The sequence below is a fragment of the Chanodichthys erythropterus genome, chromosome 23, assembly GCF_024489055.1.
Source record: "Chanodichthys erythropterus isolate Z2021 chromosome 23, ASM2448905v1, whole genome shotgun sequence".
NCBI lineage: Eukaryota > Metazoa > Chordata > Actinopteri > Cypriniformes > Xenocyprididae > Chanodichthys > Chanodichthys erythropterus.
Genome location: NC_090243.1, coordinates 21515071 through 21529135, shown reverse-complemented (window position 1 = coordinate 21529135; position 14065 = coordinate 21515071). Strand labels below are relative to the sequence as shown.

Genomic DNA, 14065 nt, shown 5'->3' with positions numbered 1-14065 from the left:
CAGAGTCGAGCCGCCGTCACCGCAGCTGACGTGTGCTAGTAAAGACAGACAGCTGCAGGACATTTCCCATGATGACTCACGCAGAAGTGTGTCGTGCTGTAAATGATTGTGCGCTGCTTCTGACTGTGGTGTAGCAGCGGTGTGTCAGAGCGCCACCTGCGTGCACAACACCTGCTGACCCCCAGAATGCCCTGCGAGAGAGACTGACATGCAGCTCTGATGCTCAAACCGTTGGCAGACTTGAACCTTAATCTGAGACACATGAACCTGAAGATCCATGAGGAGTGTAACTAGAGAAGGTGGTGGCGATACAAGCTGCTTTTTGGGTGTTGCTGAGCTGTTAAAGCTCCGCCCTCTTCTGGAAAGCGGAGCTCATTTGCATTTAAAGGGACACACACAAAAAACGGCGTGTTTTTGCTCACACCCAAATAGGGGCAAATTTGACAAGATATAATAAATGATCTGTGGGGGATTTTGAGCTGAAACTTCACAGACACATTCTGGAGACACCAGAGACTTATATTACATCTTGTGAAAGATAGGCATTATAGATCCCATTTAAAGTGGGTTTGTCTCAATCCTGGCTCAGCAGACGAGATGAGATGCGACATGAACATGACATAGAAATTACTGAACGCTCTCGGAAATCTGACGTTGACTGATGAGAGAGGCTGTGATTTATGCTTTCTTTCTGATATAATGTTAATTGGATTTTTTATCTTATTTAAATTATAATATTTTAATTGTAAATCAGTGTCATTTTGTGTCAGCATAAGCTTTCTTGTATGTGCGTCTCTCAGACTGTCATGTTATTTTGTGTAACAAGCACGTAAACGGCCCGGTTGTCTGTGTGCATTGAATCATATCGCAGTAAAACAGCTGATTTTTCAGGCGTGTCAGGACGCGTCTGTCAGCGCGCTGAGCGTCTCAAAGATGTCCTGACAGCGAGAATACTTTCATAACATTAGTTTCTCTGTTGCGTCACAATGCTGTGTGTGGGGCGTATTTGTTGTGCTATAATATGTAATGTGTCAAATTGTGTTTCCAGATAGCTTTGCTTTAATGTAAATGCACTGTAATGTGCATGACGCACTGCAGCGTGCTTCTGTGCATCAAAACTCAAAGAGAGCAGAGAAACACTGTCAGTCGGTGAGATTCTCCTAAAGCAGCTTTATATAAGACCATCATGAGAGGTCATGAGAGGTCAACTCCTCTCGTACACCAACACAGCACACTTGTGTCAAATCACCCTCCCTCGCTAGTGTGCTAGTGTTTTAAACAATCAGTTTTTAATATTTTACAATATTAGTGTTTTTGCAACCTTCACATGAAAATGTCTGTGTGTGTGTGTGTGTATATATATATTTATATGTATATATATATATATATATATATATATATATATATATATATATATATATATATATATATGTATACTGTATATTATATCACAGAATTGTATTTATATGACAATATATATATTACGAAAGAGGATTAGGGCCAAGCAATAATAAAAAAATAAAACCATCTCGAAATTAAAGTTGTTAAATTTCGAGAAAAAAAGTCGAGATAAAATGTTGAAAATAAATTAATTAAATTACAAATTTGTTCTCATAATTTAACAACTTTTTTCTCGTAATTTAATGACTTTATTCTCGTAATTTAATGACTATTCTCATAATTTAACGAATTTGTTCTCATAATTTAACGACTTTTTTCTCGTAATTTAATGACTTTATTCTTGTAATTTAATGACTATTCTCATAATTTAACGAATTTGTTCTCATAATTTAACGACTTTTTTCTCGTAATTTAATGACTTTATTCTCATAATATAACGAATTTGTTCTCATAATTTAACGACTTTATTCTCATAATTTAACGACTTTATTCTCATAATTTAACGAACTTGTTCTCATAATTTAATGACTTTATTCTCGTAATTTAATGACTTTATTCTCATAATTTAATGACTTTGTTCTCATAATTTAACGACTTTTTTCTCGTAATTTAATGACTTTATTCTTGTAATTTAATGACTATTCTCATAATTTAACGAATTTGTTCTCATAATTTAACGACTTTTTTCTCGTAATTTAATGAGTTTATTCTTGTAATTTAATGACTATTCTCATAATTTAACGAATTTGTTCTCATAATTTAACGACTTTTTTCTTGTAATTTAATGACTTTATTCTCATAATATAACGAATTTGTTCTCATAATTTAACGACTTTATTCTCATAATTTAATGACTTTATTCTTATAATTTAACAAACTTGTTCTCATAATTTAATGACTTTATTCTCGTAATTTAATGACTTTATTCTCGTAATTTAATGACTATTCTCATAATTTAATGACTTTGTTCTCATAATTTAACGACTTTTTTCTCGTAATTTAATGACTTTATTCTTGTAATTTAATGACTATTCTCATAATTTAACGAATTTGTTCTCATAATTTAACGACTTTTTTCTCGTAATTTAATGAGTTTATTCTTGTAATTTAATGACTATTCTCATAATTTAACGAATTTGTTCTCATAATTTAACGACTTTTTTCTCGTAATTTAATGACTTTATTCTCATAATATAACGAATTTGTTCTCATAATTTAACGACTTTATTCTCATAATTTAATGACTTTATTCTCATAATTTAACGAACTTGTTCTCATAATTTAATGACTTTATTCTCGTAATTTAATGACTTTATTCTCGTAATTTAATGACTATTCTCATAATTTAACGAATTTGTTCTCATAATTTAACGACTTTTTTCTCGTAATTTAATGACTTTATTCTCATAATATAACGAATTTGTTCTCATAATTTAACGACTTTATTCTCATAATTTTACGACTTTATTCTCATAATTTAATGACTTTATTCTCATAATTTAACGAACTTGTTCTCGAAATTTAACGACTTTTTTCTCGTAATTTAATGACTTTATTCTCATAATATAACGAATTTGTTCTCATAATTTAACGACTTTATTGTCATAATTTAATGACTTTATTCTCATAATTTAACGAACTTGTTCTCATAATTTAATGACTTTATTCTCGTAATTTAATGACTTTATTCTCGTAATTTAATGACTATTCTCATAATTTAACGAATTTGTTCTCATAATTTAACGACTTTTTTCTCGTAATTTAATGACTTTATTCTCATAATATAACGAATTTGTTCTCATAATTTAACGACTTTATTCTCATAATTTTACGACTTTATTCTCATAATTTAATGACTTTATTCTCATAATTTAACGAACTTGTTCTCGAAATTTAACGACTTTTTTCTCGTAATTTAATGACTTTATTCTCAACATTTTATCTCGACTTTTTTTCTCGAAATTTAACGACATTTTTCTCATAACTTAACGAACTTGTTCTCAAAATTTAACGACTTATTTCTCGTAATTTAATGACTTTATTCTCAACATTTTATTTCAACTTTTTTCTCGAAATTTAACGAGTTTTTTCGCGTTATTTAACAACTTTAATTTTATTTTTTTTATTATTATTGCTTGGCCCTAATCCTCTTCCGTAATATATATATGGGTTTTCAAACAATTTTTTATCTAATGAATCGCAAATTAATCACACACCAAATTTGGCTGAGAAATTATTATTTCATTATGAGTCATTATTGTGTTAAATGAGAAAAGCATCAAATAGAAATTACAAAAAGTAGCTTTAGAAATAAATATTTTATTTGATTCAACATAGAATTTATTACACATAAACTTTTAGGCTTCTTTTCAGAAGTGCATCTGAATTGATATTTAGATATTTACAGACCAAAACAGTTTTGTTACCGACATTAAAAATATCTTCTTTTATATTCAGCAAAAGTCATACAGGTTTGAATCGACACGAATAAATAAACATAATTTTCATTTCTGGGCAAACTATCCCCAAAATATGAAGTTATTTTTTAATGAAATGATACTCTAAATAAGAAACTAAAACTGCCAGTAGGTGGCGGTAAATGTCTAAATGAATGAGTCATTGAGTCATTGATTTGTTCAAACAGTTGATTCATTCAGGAATGAAGTAAACGGCTCATTGAATCATTGGTTCACCCGATTGATTCGCTCAAAGCGAATTAATTTAATTAATTTAAAATATTTTCATTAGCAATATTGAGCAAAAACACACTAAAATTACTTAAATAACTCAATATTTATTTATTGAACTGTTGTATAAAATCCAATTGCATATTGCTTAATTATGTCAACCTCAGTTGTTGCCCTGCTTCATGTTCATCACCAATCAGCTGTTGAATGCGTTAAATCATTTTAACGTGTTATTTTTCCAAATCTGAGTGTTCGTTTAATATCATTGAGATGCTGTTATAGTTTTAAGTCCTAATTTCATATTCCCAAATCCCCACACTAATGATAAACACTAGCAGCTTTGAAAGTTCCTGTTAAAGAGACATTCCCTCCTCTCTCTTCCTGTCCAGGTGCTGTCGCTGGGCGCTGACGTTCTGCCGGAGTACAAGCTCCAGGCTCCGCGAATCCACAAGTGGACGGTTCTGCACTACAGCCCGTTTAAAGCGGTGTGGGACTGGCTGATCCTGCTGCTGGTCATCTACACGGCCATCCTCACGCCGTACTCCGCCGCCTTCCTGCTCAACGAGGAGGAGGAGGGATCCATGCAGAACTGCGGCTACTCCTGCAGTCCGCTCAACGTGGTGGACCTCATCGTGGACATCATGTTCATCATCGACATCATCATCAACTTCCGCACCACCTACGTCAACGCCAACGACGAGGTGGTCAGTCACCCGCTGCGGATCGCCGTGCATTACTTCAAAGGCTGGTTCCTCATCGACATGGTGGCCGCCATCCCCTTCGACCTGCTCATATACCGAACAGGGGAGGAGGTGAGTGCAGAGGTGAGGGGAATCATGGGAAATGGGGCTTTCTTTCACTCTTCCTCTACTTTTCTGCATTTCTCTTGTGCTTTTGCTATTTTTTCTTGCGCTACAAACATTTTCTGCTGCAAATGCTGTCGCTTCTAATGATGAATTGCTTGAGATGTTGCTCTTTTGTATCCTCATTGTCTGCTAATTGATTGCTGGTGCCATTCTCTTTAAAATGCATAAAGTAAATATAAGCCAAACCACAAAAAAAATCTTCTATGAATTCATGAAATTGCACATATTTGTCTCTTCAGTGAACACCAATCACAAATGATCAATAAGTGTTTAAAACAAACATAAATTGTCAGTTTTATTCATCATAAATAAATTCAATTGATCAAAAGTGACAGTAAAGACATTTATAATTTCATATAAATGCTGTTCTTTTGAACATTATATTCATCAAAGAATCCTTAAGAAAAAAATGAATCAGTTTCCACAAAAATATGAACTGTTTTCTAAGGAAGCTTGTTTTCGGCACTAAATAAAAAATAAAAAAGGACTTTTTATCTCAAAATTTTGATGTTTTTCTCAGAATTGCAAGATTTGAACTTGCAATTATGAGTTATAAAGTCAGAATTGCGAGATATAAAGTCGTTATTATAGATGTCAATGTTATAGTCGCAATTCTGACTTTTTTCTCGCAATTGTGAGATATAAACTGTTATAAATTGTTATGAAAGATATAAATTGTTATAAGTTATAAAATCATAATTGCATGATATAAACTTGCAATTCTCTTTTAAACTCGCAATTCAGACTTTTTTTTTTCCCAGAATTGAGTTTATATTTCGCAATTCAGACTTTATATCACGCAATTCTGACTTCATAACATGCAATTGTGAGTTTATATCTAAAAATTATGAGAAAAAAGTCAGAATTGTGAGATTTAAATTAGCAATTGCATGTTATAAAGTCAGAATTGCGTGATATATAATACATTTTTCTCACAATTGTGAGTTTATATCACGCAATTCTGACTTTATAACTTGCAATTGTGAGTTTAAATCTCACAGTTCTAAGAAAAAAAGTCAGAATTGTGGGATAAAAAGTCACAATTACCTTTTTTTTTTTTTATTTCATGGCGGAAACAAACTTCCGTAGTTTTTATCACTGATAATAATAACAAAAATCAGCATATTAGAATGATTTCTGAAGGATTTCGTGACGAGAGGTCCCGTGCTCAAATCCCGGACGAGCCCCCATTTATCACGCCCGGCTCGTAAGTCGCGACAAAGAAGGAGACAACACGTTGGATCATGATCAAAAAAGAATAACATTAATTAAAGTAAGAATAAAATAAGATAAAAAGATGAATAAAAACTAAAATAACTGAAATGAGAAATTCAGAAATTCAGCTTTGATCACAGGAATAAAATTACACTTTACTATATATTCACATAGAAAACAGTTGTTTTAAAGTGTAATAATATTTTACATTTTTTACTGTATTTTTGATCAAATAAATGCAGACTTGGTGAACAGAAGAGACTTTTTAAAAAAAAAAAAGTCTGTGTTTCTAGTGTTCTTTTATTAAATGTTATAATAAAAAATCACCTTCAAAGATGTTGAGTTTTAAAACTAAAATTTTAGAAATGAAAAAGAGTGTGTCTTCTGTATCCTCTCTCTCCAGACGACCACCCTCATCGGCCTGCTCAAGACGGCACGTCTTTTACGACTCGTCCGAGTGGCGCGAAAACTGGACCGTTACTCTGAATACGGCGCGGCCGTTCTCTTCCTGCTCATGTGCACCTTTGCTCTGATCGCTCATTGGCTGGCCTGCATCTGGTACGCCATCGGAAACGTGGAGCAGAACCGCTCCATCGGCTGGCTGCACGCGCTCGGGGTTCATCTGGGGAAACAGCACAACATCAGTATCCCGGGATCAGGACCCAGCATCGAGGACAAATACGTGACGGCGTTATACTTCACCTTCAGCAGCTTGACCAGCGTGGGCTTCGGAAACGTGTCGCCGAACACCAACTCAGAGAAGATCTTCTCCATCTGCGTCATGCTGATCGGATGTGAGTGTGTTTCATTATCTAAGGGTCTTATTGTACATTATAAACATTTATTTCTAAGAATTTCCGCATTATAATTAGCCTTTTTGACAGTGACAATGAACTTTGCTCCAGAATTTGAATACATGTTTATCATAAAATGGGTATTCATGTCTGTGTGTGTGTATAAATTGCATTTTTAAGTTTTTTAATTAACTTAATAGATCCTGAGAAAACAAATCAAGCGTAATCGACCCATTAAAGCAGGTCTGTTTTGACCTTCATCCTAAATGTTCTTGTAGCTCCAATTAAACCTTCATTACAGATGCGCTTGTTTGTTTTTAATGGAGCTTTTTTAGTGTGCACTATATGATCAAACCTCATCATGCTAATGAAACATCCTCCCTTTTTTAATTTTTAGTTAACAAATCAACCTGATAGCTCGTTTTCGAAGGTCTTGATTGCAGCAATTAATGATAAATTGACAATTTAATATCACTATCGCACATATATCAGAACGCAGTGGCCGTAAAGTAATTTCCGTTTTTATGACCGGTAGAAGCATTTATCATCTGCACTGCAGAATTACATTTTGGACGAGGGCAAAAGGTCAAAAGGACAAAATCAACATGACTTCTTCGATCCGATACAAGATTTTTCATTTAATTAAATGGCTCGTTCAAAGCTGAAGTCACCAGACTGTAGTGATCAGACGCTCTTAAACGCTCAATATTCACTGAACGACTACAAACAGACTCATTTGCTGAAATATATTTTTACTGCATCTAATGGGTTTGTTTCTTTCTGTACTGTGTTAGAATAAATCTCAAGGAATCAGGTCCAGGTGATATTTAACCCCATTTATTTTTTTATTTTATTTTATTTTATTTTATTTTATTTTATTTTATTTTATTTTATTTTATTATTTTTTTTTTATTTTGGTTTTGTTTTATTAGATTTTATTTTATTAGATTTTCTTTTTTAATTTGACATTGTGGCATTATTTCATTATTTTCATTTCTTTAGTGTGTTAGAATAAATCTCAAGGAATCAGGTCCAGGTGATATTTAACCCCATTATTTTATTTTATTTTATTTTATTTTATTTTATTTTATTTTATTTTATTTTATTTTATTTTATTTTATTTTTATTTTATTATTCTATTTTATTTTATTTATTTATTTTTTATTTTGGTTTTGTTTTATTAGATTTTATTTTATTAGGTTTTTTTATTATTATTATTTTACATTGTGGCATTATTTCATTATTTTCATTTCTTTAGTGTGTTAGAATAAATCTCAAGGAATCAGGTCCAGGTGATATTTAACCCCATTAATTTTATTATTTTATTTTATTTTATTTTTTTGTAATTCCCCTTATTTGGTTCTCATTACTGTAATAATGTAATAAAAAAATATCCATTTTATACTGTATCACATTACAAATGCTGTAATACAATGTTTTTCTTTATTAAAAATTACATTTAAAATTAAAAATGTAATTTGTGCAAATAAAAAGCACAAATTACATAAACATCAACCAACACTTTTGAGATAGAAATACTCTACAGATGTATATATAAACAATAAAACATTGTTTTGTTTTTTGGCTTACACTAATGAGAACCAGCTGGGAAAATGAGCTTAATTATCATGTCACAATGCAAATAATCTTAGTAAAATGAATGTAAAGGTTCAAATCTCAAGTGCACTATGATTCACATTACAAAAGCAACAAAAATAGCAACAAAAAAAGGAGCAAAATATAATTTCATATTTCTTTCTTTTGTTTTTGTGGTGAATAATGACTCAAATGTCCTCTTCTGACAGGTTTTCTGAGATAACGATTGATGGATATACTGTATTCTGTCATTATTTTGTCATTTATTCATTTGGCAGATGTTTCAGATGGTGTAGCACACATTCAGTCCCTGAGAATCAAACCCACAGCCCTGTTCTCTACCATTTGAGCTTCAGTCGCTCCTTCTTTGTTGCTATTTTTGCAGCTTTTGTAGTGTGATTCATAGTGCTGCCCACCTGCAGAGAGTTCAGTCAGAGCTCACCGCGGTAACGTGTGTAAAACAGCAGACAGAAGTGAGGATCGAGACGGTCATCTAATCAATCCTCGAGGGTCATTCTGAAGCACCTGAGATTACTGAGAAATATTTGGTGTAGAAAGCATCATCTAACAAGAAGCAAGAAAATGAATGCTGATCTGAAGCAGATGTGAAGTGTGAAAGCGTGTACCTGTGTAGGTGCTTCATCATGCTGCTATTTTTACCCCTGCCCTTCCTGTTCCCGTTCAGCGCTCATGTACGCCAGTATCTTCGGGAACGTGTCAGCCATCATCCAGCGGCTGTACTCGGGAACGGCTCGTTATCACACTCAGATGCTGCGGGTGAGAGAGTTCATCCGCTTCCATCAGATTCCCAACCCGCTGCGGCAGAGACTGGAGGAGTATTTCCAACACGCCTGGTCCTACACCAACGGCATCGACATGAACGCCGTGAGTTTCCCCTTGTTCCCTACACTAACAAACCTCATTTAAAGAAGGGGCTTCATAGAGCCAGAAAAAAGCATAATAAAGTGCGAGTTGTGAGCTAAATTACATGAATATACATTATGCATAATGAGTTAATTTAGCAGCTATCATCTCCAGCACATCCTCTACTATTACCAGCCCCAAATGCAGAGTTTAACAAGATTACGCATTCAAGTAAAGAAAACAAACGAGCGTTCACTTCGGCCCGTGAGCTCTTCTCATTAAGGAGCAGTGGAGCGTTCTGATTGGACAGTCAGAGCGGTTATGAATGCTGTGCTGCTGGGTGAAATTTCATTTTTCCGTTGATTTTGTCCACAAGGACTTCACAAAAGTCTTTACAAGCTACTAAAACTAAACTATCCAGCTGTGAGATGAATCACAACATTAAAAACATTGATTTAAAGCCAAAAAAAGTGGTTGAAAATCAACAAAAAAGTCATATTTTGTGTACTTAATTAATCTTTTGTGAGACTGCTGCAGATCCCATGATGCTTTGTAAATTATGTAATGAAATCAAAAATGAGAGTGCAATATAAAACTATTGAATTATGAGTATAAAAACAGTAAGTTTAAATATTATACATTACCGTTTAAAAGCTTGGGGTCTGTAATATATATATATTTTTTTAAAGAAATAATACTTTATAATGTTACAAAATATTATATTTCTTTAAAAAAATGCTATTCGTTTGAACTTTTTATTCATCAAATAATCCTGAAAAATAAAATGTATCACGGTTTCCACAAAAATATGAATTGTTTTCAACACTGATAATAATGAAATGTTTCTTGAGCATCAAATTATCATATCAGAATGATTTCTGAAGGATCATGTGACACTGAAGACTGGAGTAATTATGCTGAAAATTCAGCTTTGCATCACAGAAATAAATTACACTTTACTATATATTCACATAGAAAACTATTATTTTAAATTGTAAAAATATTTTAAAATATTACTGATTTTACTGTAATTTTAATCAAATAAATGCAGCCTTGGTGAGCAGATATATACAAATATTTTGAATTGTGGAAAAAAGCTTTTCAGCTTGTAATAGTAGTTTTTATCTGTCCGGTCAGGTGCTGAAGGGTTTCCCCGAGTGTCTCCAGGCGGACATCTGTCTCCACCTGAACCGAACTCTCCTGCAGAACTGTAAAGCGTTCAAGGGCTCCAGTAAAGGGTGTCTGCGGGCGCTGGCCATGAAGTTCAAGACCACACACGCCCCCCCGGGAGACACGCTGGTGCACGCCGGAGACGTCCTGACCGCTCTGTACTTCATCTCCCGCGGCTCCATCGAGATCTTACGTGGAGATGTCGTGGTGGCCATCTTAGGTGGGCGTGTGCTACACTAGATTTTAGGAACTAAGATCTGTTTTCTGTGATCATCTCATTTAGTCCATGCCAGCTGTATATCCTGTTTGAGTACATCACAGTTTCAGTTTGACAGATTCTGTGTTTGTCCTCCAGTGCCACCTACAGGACGTCATCTGTAAAACTGTGTGAAGCTAAATGCACATCCAACAGTCGTTTACTCACCCTCATGACTTTCCTGTATGAGTTTTTCTTCTGTGGAAAGCAAAAGCAGATGTTTATCAGAATGTCACTGCTGTTCTTTGAATGCTGATAGTGAATAGTGACTGTCTATCTCCAAAAAGGATACAAAAAAACACTATAAATTGTTCAAATGACACATGAGCAATAGTCCAAGTTGGACGTACAGGTAGATAGATAGATAGATAGATAGATAGATAGATAGATAGATAGATAGATAGATAGATAGATAGATAGATAGATAGATAGATGGATGGATGGATGGATGGATGGATGGATGGATGGATGGATGGATGGATGGATGGATGGATGGATAGATAGATAGATAGATAGATAGATAGATAGATAGATAGATAGATAGATAGATAGATAGATAGATAGAAGGATGGATGGATAGATAGATAGATAGATAGATAGATAGATAGATAGATAGATAGATAGATAGATAGATAGATAGATAGATAGATAGATAGATAGATAGAAGGATGGATGGATGGATGGATAGATAGATAGATAGATAGATAGATAGATAGATAGATAGATAGATAGATAGATAGATAGATGGATGGATGGATGGATGGATGGATAGATAGATAGATAGATAGATAGATAGATAGATAGATAGATAGATAGATAGATGGATGGATGGATGGATGGATGGATAGATAGATAGATAGATAGATAGATAGATAGATAGATAGATAGATAGATAGATAGATAGATAGATAGAAGGATGGATGGATGGATGGATGGATGGATGGATGGATGGATAGATAGATAGATAGATAGATAGATAGATAGATAGATAGATAGATAGATAGATAGATAGATAGATAGATGGATGGATGGATGGATGGATGGATAGATAGATAGATAGATAGATAGATAGATAGATAGATAGATAGATAGATAGATAGATAGATAGATAGATAGATAGATAGATAGAAGGATGGATGGATGGATGGATGGATAGATAGATAGATAGATAGATAGATAGATAGATAGATAGATAGATAGATAGATAGATAGATAGATAGATAGATAGATAGATAGATAGAAGGATGGATGGATGGATGGATGGATGGATGGATGGATAGATAGATAGATAGATAGATAGATAGATAGATAGATAGATAGATAGATAGATAGATAGAAGGATGGATGGATGGATGGATGGATGGATAGATAGATAGATAGATAGATAGATAGATAGATAGATAGATAGATAGATAGATAGATAGATAGATAGATAGATAGATAGATAGATAGATAGATAGATCAGCGGATGTATAGATGGATGGATGGATGGATGGACGTATAGATGGATGGATAGATGTACAGATAAATAGATGGATGGATGGATGGATGGATGGATGGATGGATGGATGGATAGATGGATTGATGGATGGATTGATGGATTGATGGATGGATTGATGGATGTATGGATGGGCGGACGTATAGATGGATGGAAGGATGGATGGATGGATGGATGGATGGATGGATGGATGGATGGATGGATGGATGGACGGACGTATAGATGGATGGACGGACGTATAGATGGATGGATGGATAGATGGACGGACGTATAGATGGATGGATGGACGTATGGATGGATGGAAAGACGTACAGATAGATAGATAGATAGATAGATAGATAGATAGATAGATAGATAGATAGATAGATAGATAGATAGATCGATAGATCGATCAGCGGATGTATAGATGGATGGATGGATGGATGGATGGATGGATGGATGGACGTATAGATGGATGGATAGATGTACAGATAAATAGATGGATGGATGGATGGATGGATGGATGGACGTACAGATAGATAGATCTGCGAATGGATGGATGGATGGATGGACGTATAGATGGATGGATAGATGTACAGATAAATAGATGGATAGATGGATGGACGTACAGATAGATAGATGAATGGATGGATAGATAGACAGACATATAGATGGATGGATGGATGTACAGATGTATAGATAGATAGATAGATAGATAGATAATTTTCTTTCTGCTGTGCCTCTCAAGTAATAGAATATAAATAAAAGAATAAATGAATTAGGTTGATGTTAGTCGTTTCTGACGGCGATCTTCTGTCCATCACAGGGAAGAACGATATATTCGGCGAGCCCATAAACCTGTACGCTCGACCAGGGAAATCCAACGCAGACGTGAGAGCGCTGACCTACTGCGACCTCCATAAGATCCACAGAGATGATGTGCTGGAGGTGCTGGACATGTACCCGGAGTTCTCCGACCACTTCTGGAGTAACCTGGAGATCACCTTCAACCTCAGAGACGTGAGTCACACATCATAAACCCTCCACTAATGGAGCAGAACCACCATCAAACTGTGTGTGTGTTTTCACTTACAGACGAACATGATTCCCGGCTCTCCCAGCAGCGATGAATCAGATTGTGTCGGCTTCAACAAACTGCGCAGGCGAAAACTTTCATTCCGACGACGAACAGAAAAAGGTATTTCTGATAATACTCCATATATTAGGGCTGGGGATCAACACAATTTTCACGATTCGATTACTATTCACATGCTTTCGATTCGATTCGATATCGATTATTTTGGATGTAGTATTTCAGTTTCAGTACATGCCAAATTTTCTAGAGGAAAAAAATCTAATGCTTTGAACTACACATGAGAGTCAGCTGGTGCTACTGTAATAATACTGAAGGTTAAATTAACTTATTTATATACAAACACTTAAATTACACTCAATGATGTTTTTATTATAAATAAAGTTTAGAATTACACAATCATATTTCTACTCCAATTGTTTTGAATATAAATATTTCAATCGCAGCTGATTTATTCAAACATGCATTAAATATTGAAGAACATGATAATGAATATGTAACGGTGCATAGCTATATTTATCTTTCTAGAGCACTTTTCTAGCTGACTAATGAGTTTATGGTCACTGAATATGTTTTTCTGAGGTAAATGTGACGTCACGTGACATTGTTTAAGTTTTATTGACATCTTTCCGAGGTTAAAACACTG

At 34.1% G+C, this 14065-nt stretch overlaps 1 protein-coding gene across 1 annotated transcript in view; it reads left to right on the top strand.

Annotated features, from left to right (window-relative positions):
- kcnh2b (potassium voltage-gated channel, subfamily H (eag-related), member 2b) overlaps nucleotides 1-14065 on the top strand; it is a 192427-nt gene that overhangs the window by 174166 nt on the left and 4196 nt on the right. Inside the window, exons 6-11 of the mRNA XM_067377265.1 lie at nucleotides 4478-4912; nucleotides 6573-6963; nucleotides 9245-9444; nucleotides 10561-10813; nucleotides 13153-13346; nucleotides 13422-13524. Of these exons, the coding sequence (XP_067233366.1) occupies nucleotides 4478-4912; nucleotides 6573-6963; nucleotides 9245-9444; nucleotides 10561-10813; nucleotides 13153-13346; nucleotides 13422-13524 (1576 nt within the window). The remainder of the gene's footprint in view (nucleotides 1-4477; nucleotides 4913-6572; nucleotides 6964-9244; nucleotides 9445-10560; nucleotides 10814-13152; nucleotides 13347-13421; nucleotides 13525-14065) is intronic.